At 47.5% G+C, this 20,451-nt stretch overlaps 1 protein-coding gene and 1 long non-coding RNA gene across 2 annotated transcripts in view; one reads left to right on the top strand and one right to left on the bottom strand.

The window, feature by feature from the left end:
- BRD2 (bromodomain containing 2) overlaps window positions 1-20,451 on the bottom strand; it is a 39,919-nt gene that overhangs the window by 3,681 nt on the left and 15,787 nt on the right. The window contains 7 exon segments of the mRNA XM_048293004.1: window positions 474-641; window positions 644-786; window positions 8,139-8,329; window positions 8,433-8,681; window positions 9,906-10,034; window positions 14,095-14,463; window positions 19,013-19,263. Of these exon segments, the coding sequence (XP_048148961.1) occupies window positions 474-641; window positions 644-786; window positions 8,139-8,329; window positions 8,433-8,681; window positions 9,906-10,034; window positions 14,095-14,463; window positions 19,013-19,263 (1,500 nt within the window).
- Window positions 4,633-5,782, top strand: LOC125320610. The gene is made up of 2 exons (XR_007201218.1): window positions 4,633-4,686; window positions 5,715-5,782. It is a non-coding gene; the product is annotated as an uncharacterized LOC125320610 (long non-coding RNA).

The raw sequence follows: 20,451 nt of genomic DNA, 5'->3' as shown, positions 1-20,451 counted from the left end.
CAAAAAAATCCCCCCAAAAAATCCTCAAAAAATTCCCTCAAAAAATCCCCAAAAATCCCCAAAAAATTCCCCAAAAAAATCCCCATAAATCCCAAAAAATCCCAAAAATCCTCCAAAAAATCCTCAAAAAAATCCCAAAAATCCCCTAAAAAATCCCCAAAAATCCCCCAAAAAATCCCCAACAAATTCCCCAAAAAATCCCCATAAATCCCAAAAATCCTCCAAAAATCCCCCAAAAATCCAAAAAATTCCCCAAAAAATCCTCAAAAAATCCTCAAAAAATCCCCAAAAATTCCCCAAAAAAACCCCAAAAATTCCCCATAAATCCCCAAAAAAATCCCCAAAAAATCTCAACATATCCCCAAAAAAATCCCCAAAAAATCCCAAAAAAACCCCAAAAAATCCAACAATCCCCCACAAACACCCCGAAATCCCCCCGAACCCCCAGAACCCCAGCCCTTCCCCGCGCTCACTTTCGCTGTAGGGCTTGCGGGGCTTTTTGCGCAGGCACGAGAGCACGTAGCGCTCGAGCTCGCGCAGCGTCGACGGCTTCAGCGTCTCGAAGTCGATCTCGATCTCCTCGGGGTTGGAGTCGCGCAGCGACGGCTCCCGGGACTGGATGATGTGCACGACCCTGCCAGCTTCTCTCCGGGCAGTTTGTTGATGTCCAGGCTCAGCTGGCGTTTCTCGTCGTAGGTCATGGGCTTGGATTCCTCCTCCTCTTCGGAATCCAGCAGCGACGAGGGAGGAGCAGGGATGGCGGGTTTGGAAGATTTCTTGGAATTTCTGCTGGGGGAAGGGGGAGAGGAAAAAAAAATGGTGGGGTTTGGGGGGTGAAAAAAGGGGGGGAAATTGCAGGTTTTGGTGTGAAAAAAGGGGGGAAATGGCAGGGTTTTGGTGTGAAAAAGGCGGAATTGCAGGGTTTGGTGTGAAAAAGGGGGGAAATTGCAGGGTTTTGGTGTGAAAAAGGGGGGAAATTGCCAGGTTTCGGTGTGAAAAAGGGGGGGAAATTGCAGGGTTTTGAGAGGGAGGGGAGGGGGAAAATTGCAGGGTTTTGTGTGAAAAGGGGGAAAAAATGCCAGGGTTTGGTGTGAAAAAAGGCGGAAATTGCAGGGTTTTGGTGTGAAAAAGGCAGAAATTGCAGGGTTTGGTGTGAAAAAGGGGGAAATTGCAGGGTTTGGTGTGAAAAAGGGGGGAAAAATGCCCGGGTTTGGTGTGAAAAAAGGGGGGAAATTGCAGGGTTTTGGTGTGAAAAAAGGGGGGAAATGGCAGGGTTTTGGTGTGAAAAAAGGGGGAAATTGCAGGGTTTGGTGTGAAAAAGGCGGAAATTGCAGGGTTTGGTGTGAAAAAGGCGGAAATTGCAGGGTTTGGTGTGAAAAAAGGGGGAAATTGCAGGGTTTGGTGTGAAAAAGGGGGGAAAAATGCCAGGGTTTGGTGTGAAAAAGGGGGGAAATTGCAGGGTTTTGGTGTGAAAAAAGGGGGAAATTGCCGGGTTTTGGTGTGAAAAAAGGGGGGAAATTGCCGGGTTTTGGTGTGAAAAAGGAGGGGAAATTGCAGGTTTGGTGTGAAAAAGGGGGAAATTGCAGGGTTTTGGTGTGAAAAAAGGGGGGAAATTGCCGGGTTTTGGTGTGAAAAAGGAGGGGAAATTGCAGGGTTTTGGTGTGAAAAAAGGGGGGAAATTGCAGGGTTTTGGTGTGAAAAAGGGGGGAAATTGCCGGGTTTTGGTGTGAAAAAAGGGGGAAATTGCAGGGTTTTGGTGTGAAAAAAGGGGGGAAATGGCAGGGTTTTGGTGTGAAAAAGGGGGGAATTGCAGGGTTTTGGTGTGAAAAAGGGGGGAAATTGCCAGGTTTTGGTGTGAAAAAAGGGGGAAATGGCAGGGTTTCTGGTGTGAAAAAGGCGGAAATTGCAGGGTTTGGTGTGAAAAAGGGGGGAAATTGCAGGGTTTTGGTGTGAAAAAGGGGGGAAATTGCCAGGTTTTGGTGTGAAAAAAGGGGGAAATTGCAGGGTTTTGGTATGAAAAAAGGGGGGAAATTGCCGGGTTTTGGTGTCAAAAAAGGGGGGGAAAATGCCAGGGTTTGGTGTGAAAAAAGGGGGAAATTGCCGGGTTTTGGTGTGAAAAAGGGGGGAAAAATGCCAGGGTTTGGTGTGAAAAGGGGGAAAAATGCCAGGGTTTGGTGTGAAAAAGGGGGAAAAATGCCAGGGGTTTTGGTGTGAAAAAAGGGGAAATTGCAGGGTTTGGTGTGAAAAAAGGGGGGGAAATTGCAGGGTTTTGGTGTGAAAACGGGGGGAAATTGCAGGGTTTTGGTGTGAAAAAGGGGGGAAATTGCCAGGTTTTGGTGTGAAAAAAGGGGGAAATTGCAGGGTTTTGGTATGAAAAAAGGGGGGAAATTGCCGGGTTTTGGTGTCAAAAAAGGGGGGGAAAATGCCCAGGGTTTGGTGTGAAAAAAGGGGGAAATTGCCGGGTTTTGGTGTGAAAAAGGGGGGAAAAATGCCAGGGTTTGGTGTGAAAAGGGGGAAAAATGCCAGGGTTTGGTGTGAAAAAGGGGGGAAAAATGCAGGGTTTTGGTGTGAAAAAAGGGGGAAATTGCAGGGGTTTGGTGTGAAAAAAGGGGGGGAAATTGCAGGGTTTTGGTGTGAAAACGGGGGGAAATTGCAGGGTTTGGTGTGAAAAAAGGGGAAATTGCAGGGTTTTGGTGTGAAAAAGGGGGAAAAATGCCAGGGTTTTGGTGTGAAAAAAGGGGAAATTGCAGCGTTTTGGTGTGAAAAAGGGGGGGAAATTGCAGGGTTTTGGTGTGAAAAAAGGGGGAAATTGCAGGGTTTTGGTGTGAAAAAGGGGGGGAAATTGCAGGGTTTTGAGAGGGAGGGGAGGGGGAAAATTGCAGGGTTTTGTGTGAAAAGGGGGAAAAAATGCCAGGGTTTGGTGTGAAAAAAGGCGGAAATTGCAGGGTTTTGGTGTGAAAAAGGCAGAAATTGCAGGGTTTTGGTGTGAAAAAGGCGGAAATTGCAGGGTTTGGTGTGAAAAAGGGGGAAATTGCAGGGTTTGGTGTGAAAAAAGGGGGAAAATTGCAGGGTTTTGGTGTGAAAAAGGGGGAAAATGCCAGGGTTTGGTGTGAAAAAAGGGGGAAATTGCAGGGTTTTGGTGTGAAAAAAGGGGGAAATTGCAGGGTTTTGGTGTGAAAAAAGGGGGGGAAATTGCAGGGTTTGGTGTGAAAAAAGGGGGGAAATTGCAGGGTTTTGGTGTGAAAAAGGAGGGGAAATTGCAGGGTTTGGTGTGAAAAAAGGGGGGAAATTGCCGGGTTTTGGTGTGAAAAAAGGAGGGGAAATTGCAGGGTTTTGGTGTGAAAAAGGGGGGAAATTGCAGGGTTTGGTGTGAAAAAAGGGGGAAATTGCCACGTTTTGGTGTGAAAAAAGGGGGAAATTGCAGGGTTTGGTGTGAAAAAAAGGGGGGAATTGCCGGGTTTTGGTGTGAAAAAAGGGGGGAAATGGCAGGGTTTTGGTGTGAAAAAAGGGGGGAAATTGCAGGGTTTTGGTGTGAAAAAAGGGGGAAATTGCAGGGTTTTGGTGTGAAAACGGGGGGAAATTGCAGGGTTTGGTGTGAAAAAAGGGGGAAATTGCAGGGTTTGGTGTGAAAAAGGAGGAAATTGCAGGGTTTTGGTGTGAAAAAAGGGGAAATTGCAGGGGTTTGGTGTGAAAAAAGGGGGAAATTGCAGGGTTTTGGTGTGAAAAAAGGGGGAAAAATGCCCGGGTTTGGTGTGAAAAAAGGGGGAAATTGCAGGGTTTTGGTGTGAAAAAAGGGGGAAATTGCAGGGTTTTGGTGTGAAAAAAGGGGGAAATTGCAGGGTTTTGGTATGAAAAAAGGGGGGAAATTGCCGGGTTTTGGTGTCAAAAAAGGGGGGGAAAATGCCAGGGTTTGGTGTGAAAAAAGGGGGAAATTGCCGGGTTTTGGTGTGAAAAAGGGGGGAAAAATGCCAGGGTTTGGTGTGAAAAGGGGGAAAAATGCCAGGGTTTTGTGTGAAAAAGGGGGGAAAAATGCCAGGGTTTTGGTGTGAAAAAAGGGGAAATTGCAGGGGTTTGGTATGGAAAAGGGGGGAAAAATGCCGGGTTTGGTGTGAAAAAAGGGGGAAATTGCAGGGTTTTGGTGTGAAAAAAGGGGGGGAAATTGCAAGGGTTTTGGTGTGAAAAAAGGGGGGAAATTGCAGGGTTTTGGTGTGAAAAAAGGGGGGAAATTGCAGGGTTTGGTGTGAAAACGGGGGGAAAAATGCCAGGGTTTGGTGTGAAAAAAGGGGGAAATTGCAGGGTTTTGGTGTGAAAAAGGAGGGGAAATTGCAGGGTTTTGGTGTGAAAAAAGGGGGAAATTGCAGGTTTTGGTGTGAAAAAAGGGGGAAATTGCAGGGTTTTGGTGTGAAAAAGGGGGGAAAAATGCCAGGGTTTGGTGTGAAAAAAGGGGGAAATTGCAGGGTTTTGGCGTGAAAAAGGGGGAAAAATGCCAGGGTTTGGTGTGAAAAAGGGGAAAAAATTGCAGGGTTTGAGAGGGAGGGGAGGGGAAAAATTCCGGAGTTTTGTGTGAAAAAGGGGAAAAAATGCCAGGGTTTTGTGTGAAAAAGGGAAAAAATTGCAGGTTTTGGTGTGAAAAAAAGGGGAAAAATGCCAGGGTTTTGAGAGGAATGGGAGGAAAAAATTTCCAGGGTTTTTAGAGGAATGGGAGGGAAAAAATTTCCAGGGTTTTGTGTGAAAAAGGGGAAAAAATTCCAGGGTTTTAGAGAATGGGAGGAAAAGATTTCCAGGGTTTTAAAGGATGGGAGACAAAAATTTCCAGGGTTTTTAGAGGAATGGGAGGCAAAAATTCCAGGATTTTTGCAGGCAAGATTCCAGGAGAAAAAAGGGAAAAATATCCAGGGTTTTGGTGTGAAAAAGGGGGGGAAAATTGCAGGGTTTTGAGAGGAAGGGGAGGGGAAAAATGCCAGAGTTTTGTGTGAAAAAGGGGAAAAAATGCCAGGGTTTTGAGAGGAATGGGAGAGAAAAAATGCCAGGATTTTTAGAGAAAAAGAGAGAAAAATTCAAGATTTTTAGGCAAAAGGAGTAAAAATTCCAGGGTTTTTATAGAAAAAAGGGGAAAAAAATCCAGGATTTTTAGAGAAAAGGGAGAAAAATTCCAGGGTTTTTAGAGGGATGGGAGGGAAAAATTGCAGGGTTTTTAGAGGAAGGGGAGGGGAAAAATTCCAGGGTTTTTAGAGAAAAAAGAGAGAAAAATTCCAAGATTTTTAGGCAAAAGGAATAAAAATTCCAGGGTTTTTATAGAAAAAGGGAAAAAAAAACCCCAGGATTTTTAGAGAAAAGGAGAAAAATTCCAGGGTTTTGAGAGGAAGGGGAGGGGAAAAATTCCAGGGTTTTGTGTGAAAAAGCGGAAAAAATTCCAGGGTTTTTAGAGGAAGGGGAGGGAAAAAATTCAGGATTTTTGCAGGAAAGATTCCAGGAGAAAAAAGGGGGAAAAAATTCCAAGGTTTTTAGAGGAATGGGAGAGAAAAATTTCCAGGGTTTTTAGAGGAATGGGAGGGAAAAAATGCCAGGATTTTTGCAGGAAAGATTCCAGGAGAAAAAAGGGGAAAAAATCCAGGGTTTTGGTGTGAAAAAGGGGGGAAAAATTGCAGGGTTTTGAGAGGAAGGGGAGGGGAAAAATTGCAGGGTTTTGTGTGAAAAAGAGGAAAAAATGCCAGGGTTTTAGAGGAATGGGAGGGAAAAATTTCCAGGGTTTTTAGAGGAATGGGAGGAAAAAATTTCCAGGGTTTTTAGAGGAAAGAGACAAAAATCCCAAGGTTTTTAAGAGGAAAGAGAAAAAAGTTCCAGGATTTTTAAAGAAAAAAGGGAAAAAACTTCCAGGACTTTAGGGAAAAGCAATAAAAATTCCAGAGCATTCCCAGTATTCCCCCACATCCCAAATCCCAAAAAACCCCCCTGGATTCCCAAATCCCAACCCCCATTCCCGACCAAAACTCACTTGGATCCTCCTTCTGGGCCCTTCCACTGCATTCCCAGTGCTCCCAGAGCATTCCCAGTGCTCCCAGTTCACCTCCCCACATCCCCAATCCCACAAAACCCCCCTGGATTCCCAAATCCCAACCCCCAAATCCCAACCAGAACTCACTTGGATCCTCCTTCCAGGCCCTCTGGAGCATTCCCAGTGCTCCCAGTTCCCCTCCCAACATCCCAAATCCCAAAAAAACCCCTTTGCATTCCCCATTCCAAGCAGAACTCGCTTGGATCCTCCTCCTGCTCCGGCTTTCCGGGCCCTCCAGAGCATTCCCAGTGCTCCCAGTTTACCTCCCCAACATCCCAAATCCCACAAAACCCCCCCCTGGGATCCCAAATCCCAACCCCCATTCCCGACCAAAACTCACTTGGATCCTCCTTCTGAGCCCTTCCACTGCATTCCCAGTGCTCCCAGAACATTCCCAGTGCTCCCAGTTCACCTCCCCACATCCCAAATCCCAAAAACCAGCCCTGGATCCCCAATTCCCAACCAGAACTCGCTTGGATCCTCCTCCCGCTCCGGCTTTCCAGAGCATTCCAGAGCATTCCCAGTGCTCCCAGTTCACCTCCCCACATCCCAAATCCCACAAAAACCCCCCTGGATCCCGAAATCCCAACCAGAACTCACTTGGATCCTCCTTCCAGGCCCTCTGGAGCATTCCCAGTGCTCCCAGTTCCCCTCCCAACATCCCAAATCCCAAAAAAACCCCTTTGCATTCCCCATTCCAAGCAGAACTCGCTTGGATCCTCCTCCTGCTCCGGCTTTCCGGGCCCTCCAGAGCATTCCCAGTGCTCCCAGTTCACCTCCCCACATCCCAAATCCCACAAAAACCCCCCTGGATCCCGAAATCCCAACCAGAACCCACTTGGATCCTCCTTCCAGGCCCTCTGGAGCATTCCCAGTGCTCCCAGTTCACCTCCCAACATCCCCAATCCCACAAAACCCCCCTGGATTCCCAAATCCCAACCCCCAAATCCCAACCAGAACTCACTTGGATCCTCCTCCCGAGCCCTCTGGAGCATTCCCAGTGCTCCCAGTTCCCCTCCCAACATCCCAAATCCAAAAAAACCCCTTTGCATTCCCCATGCCAAGCAGAACTCGCTTGGATCCTCCTCCTGCTCCGGCTTTCCGGGCCCTCCAGAGCATTCCCAGTGCTCCCAGTTTACCTCCCCAACATCCCAAATCCCACAAAACCCCCCCTGGGATCCCAAATCCCAACCCCCATTCCCGACCAAAACTCACTTGGATCCTCCTTCTGAGCCCTTCCACTGCATTCCCAGTGCTCCCAGAACATTCCCAGTGCTCCCAGTTCACCTCCCCACATCCCAAATCCCAAAAACCAGCCCTGGATCCCCAATTCCCAACCAGAACTCGCTTGGATCCTCCTCCCGCTCCGGCTTTCCAGAGCATTCCAGAGCATTCCCAGTGCTCCCAGTTCACCTCCCCACATCCCAAATCCCACAAAAACCCCCCTGGATCCCGAAATCCCAACCAGAACTCACTTGGATCCTCCTTCCAGGCCCTCTGGAGCATTCCCAGTGCTCCCAGTTCCCCTCCCAACATCCCAAATCCCAAAAAAACCCCTTTGCATTCCCCATTCCAAGCAGAACTCGCTTGGATCCTCCTCCTGCTCCGGCTTTCTGGGCCCTCCAGAGCATTCCCAGTGCTCCCAGTTCACCTCCCCACATCCCAAATCCCACAAAAACCCCCCTGGATCCCGAAATCCCAACCAGAACCCACTTGGATCCTCCTCCCGAGCCCTCTGGAGCATTCCCAGTGCTCCCAGTTCACCTCCCAACATCCCCAATCCCACAAAACCCCCCTGGATCCCCAAATCCCAACCCCCAAATCCCAACCAGAACTCACTTGGATCCTCCTCCCGCTCCGGCTTTCCAGAGCATTCCAGAGCATTCCCAGTATTCCCCCACATCCCAAATCCCAAAAACAAAACCCCTGGATCCCCCATTTCCAACCAGAACTCACTTGGATCCTCCTTCTGGGCCCTTCCAGTGCATTCCCAGTGCTCCCAGTTCACCTCCCCACATCCCCAATCCCACAAAACCCCCCTGGATCCCCAAATCCCAACCCCCAAATCCCAACCAGAACTCACTTGGATCCTCCTCCCGCTCCGGCTTTCCGAGCCCTCCGCAGCTGCGCCTGCCTCGCCCGCGATTCCTCGTCCGCTCCTCCCCTCCCTTTGTGCTTTTCCGACTTTTTCTTCTTCCTCTTTTCCCTCTTTTTCTTAGGTTTGGAAACGGGGCCCTGCGAGAGGGCAGCCAGCTGCTCGTGCACTGCCCGCAGCTGTGGAGGGATTTTTTTGGGAATGAAGTTGGGGGAAATTCGGGATGGATCCCGTGGGATTTTTTGTTGTCGTTTCGTTCCGTGGGATTTGCATCGCCGGTACCTGTTCCTGGAGTTCCGCCAGGCGGTTGGCTCGTTCCTCCTCGGAATCCGAGCTTTCCTCGCTTTCCGAGGAACTTTCCGTGCTGCTTTCCTCGTCCTCGTCCTCGTCTTCCTCGTCCTCATCCTCGTCCTCGTCGCTGGAAGATTCCTCGGATGAGGATTTGGAAATGGGAAGCGGCGCCGACGCCGAGGCCGCTCCGGAATCCTGCGGCTCGTCCGGCATTTTGGCGTAGCTGAACTCGAAGACGTCCTGGGGAATTTTGGGGATTTAGGGAGGAAAATTCCAAGAGTCTGGATTTGGGGAGTTCTGGGGGTTGTTGGTGTTCCCAGGAAAATTCCCAATCCCAAAAATGCCCTGAATTTCGGAGTTTCCGGGACATCCAATGTGGAAAAAAGGATCTGGGGTTGTTCCCAACATTCCCAGTAAAACCCCACAACCTCATTCCCAACATAATTCCAAAGCCAATCCCAAAAATCCCCCAAATTCCAGCACTTCCAGGACATTCAATGTGGAAAAACGGATCCAAGGTTGTTCCCAGTGCTCCCAGTAAAAAATCAAAGCCATTCCCACTGAAACCCCAACCCCCAATCCCAAAAATCCCCCAAATTCCAGCATTTCCCTCTCATCCAACGTGGAAAAAAGGACCCAGTGCCGTTCCCAGTGCTCCCAATAAGAGCCTGTGGCATTCCCAGTATTCCCAGTATAAACCCCACAACTCCATTCCCAATATAACCCCAAAGCCAATCCCAAAAATCCCCAAAATTCCGGCATTTCCCGCTCATCCAACATGGAAAAAAGGACCCAGGGTCGTTCCCAGTGTTCCCAGTATAAACCCAGGGTCGTTCCCAATATTCCCAGTATAAACACAGGGTCATTCCCAGTATTCCCAGTAACACTCTGTGGCATTCCCAGTGTTTCCCAGTAGAAGATCAAAGCCATTCCCACTAAAACCCCAACCCCCAATCCCAAAACTCCCCCAAATTCCAGCATTTCCCGCTCATCCAGCGTGGAAAAAAGGATCCAGGGTTGTTCCCAGTGCTCCCAGTAAGAGCCTGTGGCATTCCCAGTATTCCCAGTATAAACCCCACAACTCCATTCCCAATATAACCCCAAAGCCAATCCCAAAAATCCCCAAAATTCCGGCATTTCCCGCTCATCCAGCATGGAAAAAAGGACCCAGTGCCATTCCCAGTGCTCCCAGTAAGAGCCTGTGGCATTCCCAGTATTCCCAGTAAAACCCTACAACTTCACTCCCACTAAAATCCCAACCCCCAATCCCAAAACTCCCCCAAATTCCAGCATTTCCTGCTCATCCAACATGGAAAAAAAAGACCCAATGCCACTCCCAGCGCTCCCAGTACAAACCCCCACCCCATTCCCAATAAAACCCCAAATCCCAGCGGGGAAATTCCCCAGATTTTTGAGGTTTTTTTTTTTTTTTTTTTTTTTTTTGGCAATTGTGGGAATTCCCACCTGGAGCTTCCTGGCCATGGCCACGACGTCGTGGTCGGGGGGGTTGTACTTGTAGCAGTTGGAAAACATCAACCGCACGTCGGCCGCGAATTCCTGCGCGTCCCGGTATTCCCGGTTCTCCATCTTCCGCTGCGGGGAGCAAGGGGTTAAAGAGGTCCCGGAACTGCGGGGAAATTCCCCCAAATTCTGGGAGAAGTCTCGGGAAATTGCAGGGAAAAAAGTGCTGAAATGTTGGGGTAATGGTGAAAAAAATTCCGGGGAAATTCCCCCAAAGTTCTGGGAAAAATCTGAGAAAATTCCCTAAAATTCTGGGGAAATTGGAGAAAAATTCTGGGGAAATTCCCCAAAATCCTGGGAAAAATCTGAGAAAATTCCGGGGAAATTGCCCAAAATTCTGGGAAAAATCTGGGAAAATGCCAAGGAAATTCCACAAAACTGTGGGGAAAATCTGCAAAAATTCTGGGGAAATTCTGGGAAAATACATGGAAAAATCTGAGAAAATTCCGGAGAAATTCCCCAAAATTCTGGGAAAATTCCCCAAAATTCTGCAGAAATTGGAGAAAAATTCCAAGGAAATTCCCCAAAATTCTGGGAAAAATATGAGAAAGTTCAAGAGAAATTCCTCAAAATTCTGGGAAAAATCTGGGAAAATTCCCTAAAATTCTGGGGAAAAATCTGAAAAAATTTGGGGAAATTCCCCAAAAGTCTGAGAAAAATCTGAGAAAATTCCGGGGAAATTCCCCAAAATTCTGGGGAAAATCTGAGAAAATTCCGGGGAAATTCCCCAAAATTCCAGGAAAAATCTGGGGTTGCACTTGTAGCAGTTGGAAAACATCAACCGCACGTCGGCCGCGAATTCCTGCGCGTCCCGGTATTCCCGGTTCTCCATTTTCCGCTGCGGGGAGCAAGGGGTTAAAGAGGTCCCGGAACTGCGGGGAAATTCCCCCAAATTCTGAGAGAAGTCTCGGGAAATTGCAGGGAAAAAAGCGCTGAAATGTTGGGGTAATGGTGAAAAAAATTCCGGGGAAATTCCCCCAAAGTTCTGGGAAAAATCTGAGAAAATTCCCTAAAATTCTGGGGAAATTGGAGAAAAATTCCAGGGAATTTCCCCAAAATTCTGGGAAAAATCTGAGAAAATTCTGGGTAAAGTCCCCAAAATTCTGGAAAAATCTGGGAAAATTCCGGGGAAATTGCCCAAAATTCTGGGAAGAATCTGGGAAAATTCCAAGGAAATTCCCCAAAACTCTGAGAAAAATCTGAAAAAGTTCTGGGGAAATTGCCCAAAATTCTGAGAAAAATCGGGCAAAATTCGCCAAAATTCTGTGGAAATTGGAGAAAAATTCCAAGGAAATTCCCCAAAAGTCTGGGAAAAATCTGAGAAAATTCAAGAGAAATTCCCCAAAATTCCAGGAAAAATCTGGGAAAATTCCAAGGAAATTCCCCAAAACTCTGGGAAAAATCTGAGAAAATTCAAGAGAAATTCCCCAAAACTGTGGGAAAAATCTGAAAAAATTCTGGGGGAATTCTGGGAAAATTCTTGGAAAAATCTGAGAAAACTCCAGGGAAATTGCCCAAAATTCTGGAAAAATCTGAGAAAATTCCCCAACATTCTGTGGAAATCGGAGAAAAATTCTGGGGCAATTGCCCAAAATTCTGGGAAAAACCTGGGAAAATGCCAAGGAAATTGCCCAAAATTGTGCGAAAAATACGAGAAAATTCCAGGGAAAGTCCCCAAAATTCTGAGAAAATTCTGGGGAAAATCCACAAAATTCTGAGAAAAATCTGAGAAAGTTTCAGGAAAAGTCTTGAGAAATTTCAGGAAAAAGAGCCCTGAAATGTTGAGGTAATTGTGAAAAAATTCTGGGGAATTCCCCAAAATTCTGGGAAAAATCTGGGAAAATTCCCCAAAATTCTGGGAGAAATCTGAGAAAATTCTGGGGAAATTCTGGGAAAATCCCACAAAAATCTGGGAAAAATCCATGAAAGAAATCCTAAAAATTCCAGACAAAAACCCCAAAAAATCCTAAAAAAAAAAATTCAAAATAATAAAAAAAAAAAATCCTAAAAGTTCCTAAAAATTCCAAAAAAATTCCCAGAAAACTCTGAGGAAATTCTGGAAAGAATCTGGGAGAATTCAATGAAAGAAATCCTAAAAATTCTGGAAAAAAAATCCAGGAAAATCCCCCAAAATTTTTCTTAAATCCCTAAAAATTCCAAAAAATTCCCAGACAATTCCCAAAAATGTTGAGAAAACTCCCAAAAATTCTGAGGAAATTCTGGAAAAAAAGTGGGAAAATTCAATGAAAAAATTCCAGAAAAAAATAAAAAAAATTCCAAAAAATTCAAAAACTCCAGAAAAAATTTTAAAAAAATTCCCCAAAAATTCCAAAACATTCCAAAAAATTTCCCAGAAAACTCCCAAAAGTTCTGAGGAAATTCTGGATAAAATCTGGGGGAATTCCATGAAAGAAATCCTAAAAATTCCAGAAAAAACCTGCAAAAAAATTTTAAAAATTTCATAAAAATTTCCAAAAAAAATCCAAAAAGTTCCCAAAAATTCCCAGAAAATTTCCCAGAAAATTCTCAAAAACTCTGGGGCAATTCTGGAAAAAATGTGGGAAAATTCCATGAAAGAAATCCTAAAAATTCCAGAAAAGAACCGCAAAAAATTTTTAAAAAATCCCAAAAATTCCCAGAAAATTCAAAAAAATTCTGAGGAAATTCTGGAAAAAATCTGGGAAAATTCAGTGAACCAAATCCTAAAAATTCCAGAAAATAATCGCAAAAAAATTTTTAAAAATTCAAAAAAAATTCAAAAAAATTCCTAAAAATCCTAAAAATTCCCAGAAAATTTTTAAAAATTCCCAGAAAATTCCTAAAAAATACTGAGAAAATTCTGAAAAAAATCTGGGCAAATTCAACAAACCAAATCCTAAAAATTCCAGAAAAAAAAATGCAAAAAATTTTTAAAAAATTCAAAAAAATTCAAAAAAAAAAAATCCTAAAAATTCCCCAAAAATTCCCAAAAAATTCCCCAAAAATCCCCGCAGCTCACCTTGATGGTGCTGAGATCCATGGGGTGCTTGATGATCTCGTGGCCCTCGTGCAGCCCCAGCGCCGAGGCGCCCAGGGGTTCCCACCCAGGGTGAAACCACCCCCAAAAATTCCCAGAAAACTCAAAAAAATTCCCAGAAAATTCCCAAAAATTCTGAAGAAATGCGAGAAAAAACAGAAAAATTCCAGAGCAGAAATCCTAAAAATTCTGGGAAAAACACGAGGAAAAGTCTCCAAAATTTCCCCAAAAATTATGAAAAAATCTTAAAAATTCCCAGAAAATTCAAAAAATTCTCAGAAAGTTCCCAAAAATTCCCAGAAATTCTGAGGAAATTCTGGGAAAAAATCTGGGAAAATTCCAGGAAAGAAATCCTAAAAATTCTGGGGAAAAAATCTAGGAAAATCCCAAAATTTAAAAAAAAAATGCTAAAAACCCCCTCAAAATTCCCAAAAAATTCCCAGAAAATTCCAAAAAATTCTGTGGAAATTCCAAAAAATCTGAGGAAATTCTGGAAAAAACCTGGGAAAATTCCATGAAAGAAATCCTAAAAATTCTAGAAAAAAATCCAAAAAATCAAAAAAAAAAAAAATCAAAAAAAAATCCTAAAAATTCCCAAAACATCCCAAAAAATTCCCAGAAAATTCTGAGTAAATCCCGGACAAAATCTGAGAAAATTCCATGAAAGAAATCCTAAAAATTCCAGAAAAAAAATCCAAAAAATCAAAAAAAAAATTTAAAAAAATCCTAAGAATTCCCAAAAAATCCCAAAAAATTCCCAGAAAATTCTGAGTAAATCCCGGACAAAATCTGAGAAAATTCCATGAAAGAAATCCTAAAAATTCCAGAAAAAAACCCGTAAAAAATTCCAAAAAAACCCCCAAAAAATCCCCAAAAGAATTCAAAAAAAAAAAAAAAAAATCAAAAAAAATTCCAAAAAAAAAAATCCTGAAAGTTCAAAAAAATTCCCAGAAACTTCCAAAAAAATCTGAGGAAATTCCGCAAAAAACCTGGGCGAATGCAACGAACCGAATCCTAAAAAATTCCAGAAAAAACCCCCCCCCCCCCCCCAAAAAAAATCCTAAAAATTCCCAAAAAAATTCCCAAAAAATTCCCCGAAAAATCCCCGCAGCTCACCTTGATGGTGCTGAGATCCATGGGGTGCTTGATGATCTCGTGGTAGTCGTGCAGCCCCAGCGCCGAGGCGTCCACGGGTTTGTAGAAGGGCCAGGCGTAGGCCGCGTGCTTCTTGGACAGCAGCTCCTTGAGGATCCCGTTGCAGTATTTCAGCTGCTCCGAGAGTTTCCCTTTCTTGGAAGTTTGGTGCTGCTGGGAATCGGGCAGATCCTTGCGGGGGGGTTTGATGGGGCGGCCGCTCTCGCGCCGCGCCGGGATTTTGGCGGCTTTGGGATTTTCGGGGATGGAGGGAGAGGATTCGCCGCTGGTGGCGATGATGGCCGTGGTGGTGGGAGTGGTGGTGTCGGCTTTCCGCTTCACGCCCTTTTTCTGGGAGGAGGGGAAAGGGGGGGAGGAAAAAAAAAAAATGGGATTTGAGGTTGGGAACGGAGGGTTGGATGGTGGGAAAAGGGAGAGGGGAGGTGGGGATTTCCTGTCGGGGAGTTTGGGGATGGTGGAGGTTTTGGAAGGGGGTGAAATCCCAAAATGGAGAAGGAGGAGGAATGGGGTCCCAAAATCCAGAATCCCGATCATAACGGCCTGAATCCCATCCCAAAATCCAGAATCCCGATCCCAACTGCTGGAATCCCATCCCAAAATCCAGAATCCCGATCCCAATGGCCTGAATCCCATCCCAAAATCCAGAATCCCGATCCCAACTGCTGGAATCCCACCCCAAAATCCAGAATCCCGATCCCAATGGCCTGAATCCCATCCCAAAATCCAGAATCCCGATCATAACGGCCCGAATCCCATCCCAAAATCCAGAATCCCGATCCCAATAGCCTGAATCCCATCCCAAAATCCAGAATCCCAATCCCAATGGCTGGAATCCCATCCCAAAATCCAGAATCCCGATCCCAATGGCTGGAATGGGACCCCAAAATCCAGAATCCCAATCCCCGGGGCCTGAATCCCATCCCAAAATCCAGAATCCCGATCCCAACTGCTGGAATCCCATCCCAAAATCCAGAATCCCGATCATAACGGCCCGAATCCCATCCCAAAATCCAGAATCCCGATCCCAATGGCCTGAATCCCATCCCAAAATCCAGAATCCCGATCCCAACTGCTGGAATCCTATCCCAAAATCCAGAATCCCGATCCCAATGGCTGGAATGGGATCCCAAAATCCTGAATCCCAATCCCCGGGGCCTGAATCCCATCCCAAAATCCAGAATCCCGATCCCAATGGCTGGAATGGGATCCCAAAATCCTGAATCCCGATCCCAACTGCTGGAATCCCATCCCAAAATCCAGAATCCCGATCATAACGGCCCGAATCCCATCCCAAAATCCTGAATCCCGATCCCAACTGCTGGAATCCCATCCCAAAATCCAGAATCCCGATCCCAATGGCCTGAATCCCATCCCAAAATCCAGAATCCCAATCCCAATGGCTGGAATCCTATCCCAAAATCCAGAACTCCAATCCCAATGGCTGGAATGGGATCCCAAAATCCAGAATCCCGATCCCAATGGCCTGAATCCCATCCCAAAATCCAGAATCCCGATCCCAATGGCCTGAATCCCATCCCAAAATCCAGAATCCCGATCCCAATGGCCTGAATCCTATCCCAAAATCCAGAATCCCGATCCCAATGGCTGGAATGGGATCCCAAAATCCAGAATCCCAATCCCCGGGGCCTGAATCCCATCCCAAAATCCAGAATCCCGATCCCAATGGCTGGAATGGGATCCCAAAATCCAGAATCCCGATCCCAACTGCTGGAATCCCATCCTAAAATCCAGAATCCCGATCCCAATGGCCTGAATCCCATCCCAAAATCTCCATCTTCATCCCAGAGGCCGGAATCCCATCCCAGCACTCAGAAACCCCATCCCAAAATCCAGAACTCCAATCCCAACAGCCAGAATCCCATCCCAAAATCCAGAATTTCATCCCAACATCCCAAATCCCAATCCTACCCCCCAAATCCCACTCCCACCCCACATTCCCACCCGGAATTCCATCCCACCACCCCAAACCCCTCCATTCCCAGCCGGAATTCCATCCCAGCACCCCAAATCCCAATCCAACCCCACATTCCCACGCGGAATCCCATCCCAGCACCCCAAACCCCAATCCCATCCCCCCAAATCCCAATCCCAGCATCCCAAATTCCAATCCAACCCCACATTCCCACCTGGAATTCCATCCCATCACCCCAAATCCCAATCCCATCCCCCAAATCCCAATCCCATCCCCCCAAATCCCAATCCCAGCATCCCAAATCCCAACCCTAACGCCCCACCCCACATTCCCACCTGGAATTCCACCCCAAATCCCAATCCCAGCATCCCAAATCCCACAGTCCCACCCGGAATTCCATCCCAGCACCCCAAATCCCAATCCAACCCCCATATTCCCACCCGGAATTCCATCCCAGCACCCCAAATCCCAATCCAACCCCACATTCCCACCCGGAATTCCATCCCAGAACTACAAACCCCAATCCCATCCCCCCAAATCCCAATCCTAGCATCCCAAATTCCAATCCAACCCCACATTCCCACCTGGAATTCCATCCCATCACCCCAAATCCCAATCCCATCCCCCAAATCCCAATCCCATCCCCCCAAATCCCAATCCCAGCATCCCAAATCCCACTCCCACCCCACATTCCCACCCGGAATTCCATCCCACCACCCCAACCCCCTCCATTCCCACCCGGAATTCCATCCCCACCCCCAAATCCCAATCCCACCACCCCAAATCCCAACCCTAACGCCCCACCCCCACATTCCCACCTGGAATTCCACCCCAAATCCCAATCCCAGCATCCCAAATCCCACAGTCCCACCCGGAATTCCATCCCAGCACCCCAAATCCCAATCCAACCCCATATTCCCACCCGGAATTCCATCCCAGCACCCCAAATCCCAATCCAACCCCACATTCCCACCCGGAATTCCATCCCAGAACTACAAACCCCAATCCCATCCCCCAAATCCCAATCCCAGCATCCCAAATCCCACTCCCACCTCACATTCCCACCCGGAATTCCATCCCATCACCCCAAATCCCAATCCCATCCCCCAAATCCCAATCCTAACACCCCAAATCCCAATCCCAGCATCCCAAATCCCACTCCCACCCCACATTCCCACCCGGAATTCCATCCCACCACCCCAAACCCCTCCATTCCCAGCCGGAATTCCATCCCCACCCCAAATCCCAATCCCACCACCCCAAATCCCAACCCTAACGCCCCACCCCACATTCCCACCTGGAATTCCACCCCAAATCCCAATCCCAGCATCCCAAATCCCACAGTCCCACCCGGAATTCCATCCCACCACCCCAAATCCCACAGTCCCACCCGGAATTCCATCCCAGCACCCCAAATCCCAATCCAACCCCACATTCCCACCCGGAATTCCATCCCAGAACTACAAACCCCAATCCCATCCCCCCAAATCCCAATCCCAGCATCCCAAATCCCACAGTCCCACCCGGAATTCCATCCCAGCACCCCAAATCCCACTCCCACCTCACATTCCCACCCGGAATTCCATCCCAGCACCCCAAATCCCAATCCCATCCCCCAAATCCCAATCCTAACACCCCAAATCCCACTCCCACCTCACATTCCCACCTGGAATTCCATCCCAGCACCCCAAATCCCAATCCCATCCCCCAAATCCCAATCCTAACACCCCAAATCCCACTCCCACCTCACATTCCCACCCCAAATCCCAATCCCAGCATCCCAAATCCCACTCCCACCCCACATTCCCACGCGGAATTCCATCCCAGCACCCCAAACCCCAATCCCATCCCCCCAAATCCCAATCCCAGCATCCCAAATCCCAATCCCAGCATCCCAAATCCCACTCCCACCCCACATTCCCACCCGGAATTCCATCCCACCACCCCAAACCCCTCCATTCCCACCCGGAATTCCATCCCCACCCCAAATCCCAATCCCACCACCCCAAATCCCAACCCTAATGCCCCACCCCACATTCCCACCTGGAATTCCACCCCAAATCCCAATCCCAGCATCCCAAATCCCACAGTCCCACCCGGAATTCCATCCCACCACCCCAAATCCCACAGTCCCACCCGGAATTCCATCCCAGCACCCCAAATCCCAATCCAACCCCACATTCCCACCCGGAATTCCATCCCAGAACTACAAACCCCAATCCCATCCCCCCAAATCCCAATCCCAGCATCCCAAATCCCACTCCCACCCCATATTCCCACCCGGAATTCCATCCCAGCACCCCAAACCCCTCCATTCCCACCCGGAATTCCATCCCCACCCCAAATCCCAATCCCACCACCCCAAATCCCAACCCTAACGCCCCACCCCACATTCCCACCTGGAATTCCACCCCAAATCCCAATCCCAGCATCCCAAATCCCACAGTCCCACCCGGAATTCCATCCCACCACCCCAAATCCCACAGTCCCACCCGGAATTCCATCCCAGCACCCCAAATCCCAATCCAACCCCACATTCCCACCCGGAATTCCATCCCAGAACTACAAACCCCAATCCCATCCCCCAAATCCCAATCCCAGCATCCCAAATCCCACTCCCACCCCATATTCCCACCCGGAATTCCATCCCAGCACCCCAAATCCCAATCCCATCCCCCAAATCCCAATCCTAACACCCCAAATCCCACTCCCACCTCACATTCCCACCCGGAATTCCATCCCAGCACCCCAAATCCCAATCCCATCCCCCAAATCCCAATCCTAACACCCCAAATCCCACTCCCACCTCACATTCCCACCCCAAATCCCAATCCCAGCACCCCAAATCCCACTCCCACCCCACATTCCCACCTGGAATTCCATCCCACCACCCCAAACCCTTCCATTCCCACCCGGAATTCCCACATTTCCCCGTCCCCTCCTCACCTTGGCCACTGGCTGGGTGGGCGCGGGGGCGGCCAGGACGGCGGGACTGGGATTACTGGGATTACTGGGATTGCCGGGAAGGGCGTTGGGATGCAGGGATTTCAGGAGCGGGGCCGAGATCACCGACGGGTGCGGGATGTTGACGATGGTGGTGGGAATTTCGGGAGCGCTCGGAGCGTATCCGGAGGGTTGGGACACCGAGGACACGGCCGGGACCTGCTGAGCTCCTCCGGTCAGCCCGGCCAGGAGAGCTGGGAAAAAGAGGGAAAATCCTTCGGGATTGGCTTCGTGGGAGGGGGAGTGGGAAGGGAGAGGGGTTGGGGGGGAGGAAAAGCTGGAAAAATGGGAGTGGGGTGTCCGAAAATCCTGGGAAAATGGGGTTGGGGTGTACGAAACAGCTGGAAAATGGGACTGGGATGCACAGAAAACCTGGGAAATTGGATTGGGATGCTTAAAACACACAAAAAAGATGGAAAAATGGGTTTGGGATGTACGAAACAGCTGGAAAATGGGACTGGGATGCACAGAAAACCTGGGAAATGGAGTTTGGGATGCACAAAAAAACCTGGAAAAATGGGTTTGGGATGTACGGAACAGCTGGAAAATGGGACTGGGATGCACAAATCCTGGAAAAATGGGTTTGGGATACCTAAAGTACACAAAATACCTGGAAAAATGGGTTTGGGATGCCTAAAATAGACAAGAAAACTGAGAAAAATGGGATTGGGATGTACGAAACCCTGGAAAATGGGTTTGGGGTGCCTAAAATAGACAAAAAGCCTGGAAAAATGGGTTTGGGATGTACGAAAAACCTGGGAAATGGAGTTTGGGATGCACAAAAAACCTGGGAAATGGGATTGGGGTGCTTAAAACACACAAAAAAGATGGCAAAATGGGATTGAGGTGTCCAAAAAAGCTGGAAAAATGGGATTGGGATGTACAAAACCCTGGAAAAATGGGTTTGGGATGTACGAAACAGCTGGAAAATGGGATTGGGGTGTACAAAAAACCTGGAAAATGGGATTGGGGTGCTTAAAATACACAAAACACCCGGAAAAATGGGATTGGGGTATCCAAAAAAGCTGGAAAAATGGGATTGGGATGCACAAAATACCTGGAAAAATGGGTTTGGGATGCCTAAAATAGACAAGAAAACTGAGAAAAACGGGATTGGGATGTACAAAAAACCTGGGAAATGGAGTTTGGGATGCACAAAAAACCTGGAAAATGGGATTGGGATGCACAAAATACCTGGAAAAATGGGTTTGGGATGCCTAAAATAGACAAGAAAACTGAGAAAAATGGGATTGGGACGTACGAAACCCTGGAAAATGGGTTTAGGGTGCCTAAAATAGACAAAAAGCCTGGAAAAATGGGTTTGGGATGTACGAAAAAGATGGAAAATGGGATTGGGATGCACAAAAAACCTGGGAAATGGG

The sequence above is a fragment of the Corvus hawaiiensis genome (assembly GCF_020740725.1).
Source record: "Corvus hawaiiensis isolate bCorHaw1 chromosome 31 unlocalized genomic scaffold, bCorHaw1.pri.cur SUPER_31a, whole genome shotgun sequence".
NCBI classification, from domain to species: Eukaryota; Metazoa; Chordata; class Aves; order Passeriformes; family Corvidae; genus Corvus; species Corvus hawaiiensis.
This window is presented reverse-complemented; position numbering and strand designations above follow the sequence as displayed.